This window comes from Vespula pensylvanica, chromosome 9, assembly GCF_014466175.1.
Source record: "Vespula pensylvanica isolate Volc-1 chromosome 9, ASM1446617v1, whole genome shotgun sequence".
Classification (NCBI taxonomy): Eukaryota; Metazoa; Arthropoda; class Insecta; order Hymenoptera; family Vespidae; genus Vespula; species Vespula pensylvanica.
The window spans coordinates 1,988,230-1,997,062 of record NC_057693.1 but is presented as its reverse complement, the minus strand read 5'-3'; the positions used below and the strand labels follow the sequence as shown (position 1 = coordinate 1,997,062).

The 8,833-nt window shown below is 43.6% G+C and overlaps 1 protein-coding gene across 1 annotated transcript in view; it reads right to left on the bottom strand.

Moving 5' to 3' along the window:
* The window catches only part of LOC122632141 (zinc finger protein rotund), a 7,354-nt gene extending 3,975 nt beyond the window's left edge, over nucleotides 1-3,379 (bottom strand). Inside the window, exons 1-3 of the mRNA XM_043818675.1 lie at nucleotides 3,242-3,379; nucleotides 1,310-1,480; nucleotides 440-559 (exon numbers count right to left, since the gene is read on the bottom strand). Of these exons, the coding sequence (XP_043674610.1) occupies nucleotides 440-559; nucleotides 1,310-1,474 (285 nt within the window). The 5' untranslated portion in view covers nucleotides 1,475-1,480; nucleotides 3,242-3,379. The remainder of the gene's footprint in view (nucleotides 1-439; nucleotides 560-1,309; nucleotides 1,481-3,241) is intronic.
* Between the last annotated feature and the right edge of the window lie 5,454 nt (nucleotides 3,380-8,833).

Sequence of the window (8,833 nt, the reverse complement as noted above, 5' to 3'; positions counted from 1 at the left end):
TTTTTCGTTGAAAATAATCGATTAAACTTCCAACGACGAGTTTGCCAGAAGGAAACTAGAAAATATTAAAAAGTTAACGTAAGAGTCGTTTGCAAAGAATCGAAGTTCATCGTAACGAATTGATGAGTTACGAGTCATCGATGGCTTCGCGGCTTTCGTTTTAAGGCTTGCTCGATCTGTTAAAACCAGTTTCTGGTCTTGGTAGTCTTTTCTCTCTCTTTCTCGTGGCCGTGTACGCGCGCGCACAGCATCTTTGGTTTCCCACCTCGTTCGTCGATCTCGTAAGAGCACGTATGCGCGTTTTCAACTTTTCCTTTTTTTTCTTTCTTCTTATCTTTTTTGTTTTGTCGATACGCGTACCGTCTCGCGCTATCGACGATAAATTTGAACGTGCGTGTGAACGAAAAGACGATGCTTGTTAATCGATCCTAATTCTTACCCTCCAAAAGTACTTCCTGTTCGCGTCAGCGGGCACCGAATCCTTGGTATAAACCTGGCCCACCAGTGGTCCGAAACGTGTGCCCTTTGGGATGTAACTCGTACTCCAGACGCCCAACATCTATGCATACATCGAACGAGATATACGATTAACGAGATTGTATCATATCTTCTTATTACAATACTTAGTCGTTTATTACGAGTTACGAGTTCACCTCAACGAAATTATTCATCCGAATCCATGCTCGTTTAATAATTTCAATATACTTATATTTTCATATATACGTATGTAAATAAGTTTTTGAAAATGTTCACTATTGTCTCAATCTCGATCTAACATGATCTATCCATTAGTTCACGGGTTAGAATTTTATTATGATACTAGTTTCCATAGAGTATAAAACACGTTGCACATCGCTACAAGCGATGAAAGATAAGACTATCGCATTCGTCTGCATAAATAAAAATATTTCCTAGAATTTTCCCTAGATATTTTTTCGGAAATAAAAGCCTTTTCCATCGTAACAATATTCCTCGCGTCTCGGTTACGTTTTAAGCGTGAACTTTAAATGCACTTACGTTCGGTCCATGATCACACTTTACAAGTTAATTAGCTTTGTGATGCTCGATCGAGTTTGATAAAATACTGTCCCTCCTTTCGTGTACACATTTACGAGCATGGGATCAGAAGTTAGGTCAAATATCGATCGATACGGTGACTTTCGTTATTCTATGGGGTTCGATACGACGTAGAAACAATTACAAGAAAATAGATGAGTTAGCATCGTAATCGTAATATAGCGTTGTTCGATCGTCTCGCGACTCTCACCGAGGAGGTCTCGAGAAAGGATTCTTTCGTGGATGAACGTACATCGTTGAGGGCTTGAGAGGGCTTGAGTACGAGGTTCCTCGGCAACGAAGCTTCCGCTCGATTGGTATCGCTAGGTGATGCCGTAACATCCGGTACCAAGTATACGGCATGTTGCTCGAATTCCTCCTCCCTCAAGGTCGCGTGATCCCATTCACTGGCCTCCATCCTTTACTGCAAGGAATAACATTTAATTAGCTTATAAATATTTATCGAGTACAGCAACGTTTCTTTTCAAATTGTTCGCAAGTGTTTTTAACGTTTCTCTTTTATCATCTTATACATACTTTTTAACATAGGGGGAACTTTCATTGTCGAAAGATAATATCGTTTTTAAAAACTGTCCGAATCGTTCCAATGAAATCGTACTTTCGTTTTTACGAATAATTTTCTTTTGCGACGAAAGACGTAACACGCGATCTGCTTACTAATATCAGAGACGAGTCTCTATGAATAAAGTTACCTACTGCAAAAGACAGTTTTTTTTATCAAAGCCACTATTAAAATCGTTGAACGATCTAAGCTAAGCGGTAACAAATTTAGCTCGATATAAAAATTCTTTTTTTAGAGCGATATATAACTATCAATACGAAACTAATCCTGCTAACGATAATTAAAATCACTCGTCCATAGGATCTTTCTTGGCTAGGGATTTTCCAAAGAATTCTTTTGTAATATCGCTCGATGATCTTTTAAACGCAACGAAGTGGGCTTTAAATGTTCTTAAAGGATTTACGATTTTAATAAAATTTCTCGATGCGATTTTCGAAGCGTCTTTTGTTTGATCTCTGAAAGAGGAGAAAATTTAGTTTGAAGAGATTATCCTTAAAATAAAAGCCTATTTTCAATCACGACAAATGATCGGTCAACGCAAAAATATTTTTCTCCCGATGGAAACTAAAAACGAAAGAAACGACAAGATAAGATATTTCAGTGGCGTCGGAAAGTCTCTGCAAGTTGATATTCATTCTTGTCTGATATATATATATATATATACATATACATAGATGTAATTTGATTACTCGTGATCGGAAATAGTATTAGATTCGAAAATAAATTCGTCAGCTAGAAATATTGAATCGCAGGACAGTAACAAGACGAATAACAAAGGTCGGTAGACTGGATTAATCGAGACAAGTCGAGAAAGAGATATTGGTTTGGTATGTATTCGAAATAACTTGGATAAAAACAAAAAAAAAAAAAGAAAGGGAATCGATTTATAAACATCGAAGAAAATCTCTTGAATTAATCGAAAGAAATTAAAACGAGAATCGTTATCGTTCTTAAGGATGTATCCTTTTTATTATAAGCTTTCGATTGGTGGTGGTGATGCAACGCTTTAACATCGCGAAAGTGAAACCCGTCCACGCATTGATCGACTGCAGCGGCGAAAGGGGATGGGGATGGGTGGGAGCATAAACTCTAAAGTCCAATCCTCGCCGCCGCCGCCACCACCGCCGCCGCCGCCGCCGCCGCCGCCGCCGCCACCGCCGCCGCCACCACCATCACCATCACCGCCACCACCACCACCATCACCATCGCCACCGGTCGAGATTTTCGTCGCTCGTTGAATTTTGATTTCCGTGAAAATCGCGCACGAATGCTATCTTCAGCATTCCCCATCGACGATTCCCTTTACGGTTCTCTTTCAATGACTTTTTTCAGCTCACGTGCGAGAGTTCAATGACCGCTCTTTTAAATCGAAGAACCGCTACGTTCATAGAATCCCCTCCTGCCTTTACCTCTTCCCCTGCCTCTGTCCCTTCGCCTTTCTCCTCTTCCTACCATTCGCGACATTCCTTTCTATATCTTTACCCGAAATCATCCATAATCGATTTGACCAAGATTCGTCGATTCGTTTTCGCGCGTACGAGGATGAGATCGTTACTCCTAAGTAAAAGTTTATCAAATTGATAATATTATTTAGTGACTCACAATTCGCGTTTTTTGGAGCATCGGTCGGCCGAACGTCGAAGGCGTCGGCGATCTGGCTGTTCTTCTTTCTCTTTCTCTCTCTCTCTCTCTCTCTCTCTCTCTCTCTCTCTCTCTCTCTCTATCTTCCCCCTCTCCCTCACTCTCTTTCTTTTAGCGATTCTCACGAATCAAAGCTCTTTTCTCTCTCTCTCTCTCTCTCTCTCTCTCCCTCTCTCTCCTCCTCTCTGTTTCTATACCAGCGAAAGGAGAGGATCGGCTTCTCTTCTCTCCTATCTTTGGCCCTCTTACGTGATTCTGTGGTTTCTTAAAGAAATCGGCATTTTGAGGAGTCTCAGGAAAGAGGAATTCTCTTCGTCTTCGCGTGAGTGGCCTCGCGCTACCGCACCGGCTAACCTTGCGTTCGTTAACGTCAACATTTATTTGTCAACTCGTTCGGGGGAATCGATCTCGAGCGAATCGATCGGCTTAACACACGGCTAACAACGATCGCTTCTATCTCTCTTTTCTTTTCTAGTTTTCGGCAAACTCGTTCGTTCGCATGTACGAATGTACGAATGCACGAATGCATGCACGCAGACACGCACACGGGAGTTATCGATTATCAGGACATCGGAAAAGGGAAATTGCGATGGACTCGAGTTGTCCTCGCTCACGATCATCCACGATGCTTTCTCTCTCTCTCTCTCTCTCTCTCTCTCCTTGTCTACGCTGTTTATCAACAAGCACCGCACGACAAGCAGTCGTCGTCGATCTTCTTCGAAGCTTTTCCTATCTTTTCCGATCGATTAATTCTCACGATTTCTTTCTTTTCTTGTATTTTCTATCTTCAAATTCACTAACACTACCACCAGCACCAACACAAGCAACCCACCGATATCCACAATGCGAACATCTATTTTCTTCCTTTCCTTTTTACGATTTATTGGAGTTTATTTTGTTTTTGCGAAAAGAAATCGAACTAAAAACACTCACACGCACTTACACCCTTTCCGTTACTCTTCCCCTTTATATTCTATCGATAAGCTACTTTTCTTCGAGATTCGATGACGACCAATAGAGATAGTTTAAGAATAACTCCCAAGCCTTCGTACGTTCCTCTTTTTAATTTCGCGAGGAAGCAAAAGAGGCGTAGAATTTTCCGCGTTGCGCGCCGCGGAAATTGCTCGGAGGACAGCTAGGATCGATCGTTTCGAGCTTCGAATTTTCAACGTCCGAGTTGGAAGGGTAGGTTCGCGATGGCACGCTCGTTTAGTTCTATTTTCGGGAAGCTTTCTTTTCGAATTTGCACTAGATGAATTTCGAGAGATTCGCGAGCTCCTGTTATTCTCGTAGGAGACGTGGAAAGGACGGTCTCCGTTTGCTCGGTTCTCGCGGATAGCAGGGAGAGAGAGAGAGAGCGGTGTGCGTGGAACTCGGTTAGACCTGACCTAGCCCAACGCGAGTCGGCTTGCCGAGTCCTCCCTTCCTCCCTTCCACCCTTCCTTCCTTCCTTTCTCCCCTGCTTTCCTCCCCTGCCACTCACTCGCTATTGGTCGCTGCTCTTTCTCTCTCTCTCTCTCTCTCTTTCTCTCTCTCTTTCTCTCTCTTTCTCTCTCTCTATCTCTCTTCTTCTTTCTTGAACGCGTTGCGCCGGTGTGTGCGAGCAAAACTGGCAGAGAAGAGCAGAGGTGGTGCATTTCTCTGCGCTGCGCTTTCGATCGACCCGCTCCCAGCTTTCCTCTCTCTCTCTCTCTCTCTCTCTCTTTCTCCCTCCTTCGGCTCGACTCTCATCCCCTCACCCTCTCCTGCATTTCCTCCTCACACCCTCGCTTAACTTTCTCCCTCCAGTCTCGACTCCCGTTCTCGTTACCCGTTTCAACCCCTTCACCTACTCCAACGAGTGCAACCGCGTCTCTTTCTCTCTCTCTGTTTCGTTGCAAGGTGCATGCGCCGATCGCTCTAAGTTTAATTGTTTCAACAACTTCCGGATATAATAAGCTTCGTAGGTCGACAAAAAAGCAGGCGAAAGTGCTCCGCGCGAATCAACCTCAAAGAGAATATTTCGAGATGCACAATTAATTATGAATTTTATGTCAGATTTAGGATTAACGTTTATTAAGCGATCGGTAGATCGATGCAATTATTAAATTCGTTTTGTATTTCTTACGTTTTAAAATCTTTCCCGTTTTTTTCTTTCCTCTTTTTTTCTCGATATTCTCACGTATGATACCTTTTCTAGGGAGCGTAGTCTCGATTCTTCCATAGTCACAGCACATAAATCCAATGGAAATCGATCCGCGACCCTGTGAACGTATGCGTAAACTTTTTCGTTCTTCATAGACGTAACTAACTTTACGTACGTGCAAAAATAACATCTTTTTACGTACATATCGTTCCTCACAAAACATCCTTGAACTTTTAAATAAAATGTATTATTAAGAATCATTAAGCATAAAACGTCGACATTCATTCGGTAGATCTCGTAAGAGGATTGGTTTCGCAAGTACTAAAGTCAGGGTCGTTCAAGATCGGTTATCTTCCGTTTTCATTGGCTAAACGCATTTTGGAATAGCTGACTTCTTTTTTTCTTCCCGCTTCACGCGTCGCCAATTTCGAGTTCGAAGCATTAACGCTTCGTCTTCGAGAAGAAAGGAAGGTCAACGAACCGTAATTCGTAGAGAAGCACGTTGTTTCTTTCTCGATCTTAATCCCGGAGACCGGTCTCGATCTTATCCGTAAAGTTACGCGAGCAAAATCTTTTTTCTAGGGCCTTGGTCGTCCAATGGCAAATTTGCTTGCAATCCGAGGATGACGATAACAACGACGACGACGACGACGACGACGACGACGAGAGCGTCGACCTCCTCCTTGATTTTCACAACTACTCACGGAATCCTTCCTTCCCCTAGCGAAAGAAAGAAGTTTTCGCGCGAATCGACGCTCGACGACTACTAACCCAGATACGTTACTTCGGGTCGATGATCTTTTCTCTCCTCGAAGACCGGCAGATCTGTAAGACCGTCATTTTCTATGGTCCTACTCAATGCATTAGACGAATCTTCTTTTCTCTTTTCTTTTCATCTCCCTAAGAAAACTCCAATCTCTTGAATGAGAACTCGTACATATACACACACGTGTGCGTGTGTATGGTTGGATATGTTTAGGTTGCGTCTGTCTGTGTATGTATATTATATACGTATTTCCTTTTTACAATTTAATATATTTCTAAATAATTCGCATGTTCGAATCATCAAGCGGAGATAATTTTAGCGACGAAACGTTACTCCAAAGTGAAACGTACGACGGCCTTAACAATTTCTAGAAGAAGGTCAAATGCATCAACGTGTTCCGGTTCGAAGCTACGAGTGTTATCGACCTCGGGCTAAGCCAGACGTGTCGGCAAAGCCTAGACGTTATTGAGAATTTCTTCCGAAACCTTTTTCTCGTGTTTATCGGGAATGCGAAAGATACAGTAGAACCATCGTAGAAGTTGTTGCAAAGCGGTTGTGGCGCTAAAGAAAAAAAAGAAAAAAGAAAGAAAGAAAAGAAAAGAAAAGAAAAGAAAAGAAAAGAAAGGAAGAAAGAAAGCAAATAAAAAAGGAAAAAGATAGAGAAGTATCGTTAGAAATTCGTACAAAAGTCTAAACCAAAGTAGTCGGTAATCGTCGCGATGCGTCGCGTTGTTTTAAAGGCCGTCGTACTCTTGGCTGGTAGCGAAATGTAAACCGGAAAAGCGAAGAGCAAGTGAATTAGCGAAGTGAGTCCGCGATTCCCCTTCCCAAGTTGCGATCTACGGGCCCTCTCCCACCGCTTCGTCCTTCTTTCTCCTCGTTCACTGCGACGTTCGCAGCACCTTCTTCCATTCTCTCGCCACGGATCCGAAAGAAGGTCTCTACCGGTCGTTGTCCCACTTGGAGGTCTACTTGGACTTGGACTTGGACCACACCATAGGCATGGTGCGCTGAGTAACGAGGTTCCGATACCCCCATAGGGGATCCCCTTTTACACCTACCTACGCGTTCTCGCGCCCGTACGTGTGTGCCTTTCAGGGGCGGATCATCATCGATGTTTTCCTTCCTTCGTTCTTCCTTTTTCCTTTTTTCCTTTTTTCTTAATTTTGTTTTTAAAAACAAAAAGTCTAGTCCCACGAGAATATACGATCGTTTAAGGAGACCTTGCCTCAAAGTTACGAGCTCTTTCGTTTCGATTCAATTTTAACGCGCAAAACTAACGACGTCGATATTGAACGTCATGCTCGATCCGTTCCTGTAGAGTGGCACGTTCCGCCATCGAAACCAAACCGCATTACTCGCCTAACTGTACATAGCAGTGTGTGTACCAAGGTACCGTATAGGTACGACGACTAAACGATCGTAAAACCGTGAGTGCGCGAGGACGCGTCCACACGTGGGCCACTATGCGCGCGTCTATGCGTGTACAGGTGCGCCAGGTACCGTTCTACGACCGGACAGGGGACACGGCCAAAAGTAAAACCGAATTCGTTTTCGGTAAAGCCTCGTGCTGTACGATCTCTACGTACTGTAATACGTGTTAAAAGCGTGAGACATATGCACAACTTGTTCTCTTTCTTTTTTTCTCTTTCACCTTCTCTCTTTCTCTCTCTTTCTCTTTCTTGCATCTCTTTTCCTCTTGTCCTGCGAGATCCTTTTGATGATCGTATTATGCATCGCGAAGGCGAAGACCTCCCGAGTCGACTATACTCCTTAAAAGGAGACCTCAGGTTCTTATGTAACGTGCAGATGAATCGTCACGTCAGGTCAGAGACATCGGCCACGCCGATATTCTCACCTTCGACCGTTTCGAAACTATAAGAATTTTTTTAACCTCAAGATAATACCTACCCAAATGACGACGATAGCGATTTCGTCGAGCATTTACATTTCGCTTTTCATTGACCCTGACGATTATATTAGCATTTCATTAATTTATCCATCTGCTTGAAATTTGTCCTTGGTTAACAGAGACAAAGAGAAAATCTTTAAAAGGTGTGAAAAGAGATAGCAAAAGTACAAGTGGAAACAGATGGGATCTGGTCAGCCCCGTGCGGTTTCCGCGACCAAAGTAGTAGTGACCGACGTCAGGCCGTACGTGCGCCGGTGCTTTCAATGAGGCCACGTGATCAGTGGCAGTGGCGTAGTATCGAGGGGACCTCTCTCTCTCTCTCTCTCTCTCTCTCTCTCTCTCTCTCTCTCTCTCTCTCTCTCCTTTCTTTCTTCTCCTTTCCTCTCCACAGTCACGGCCGACCGCTATATCGCGTCTCTTGGCCGCTAGCGGGCTGCGCGGCTTGCGAGGACTGCGCGGCTTGCGCAGCTCGGTTCACCGTTCCGTCGGTTGTTGAACCCGACTCTCTTGCGCGCTGCATAACCCATTTTGTAATAGCACACTTCGTGCCGCGAACCGGCACATCGGCATCCTTATACGAAACGGACCGCTTTAACGATCTCTAACGCGTGTCTATCGCGATCGATGACGAATTTTCTTAAACCCTTTTTCCTTCGACATTTTCACTTTCGAACGAGTCCAACTTATTTGTAAAACGTGTCTCCCGACACTCCATTATACCGAATTGAGATTGATATTTGCATAAGAATG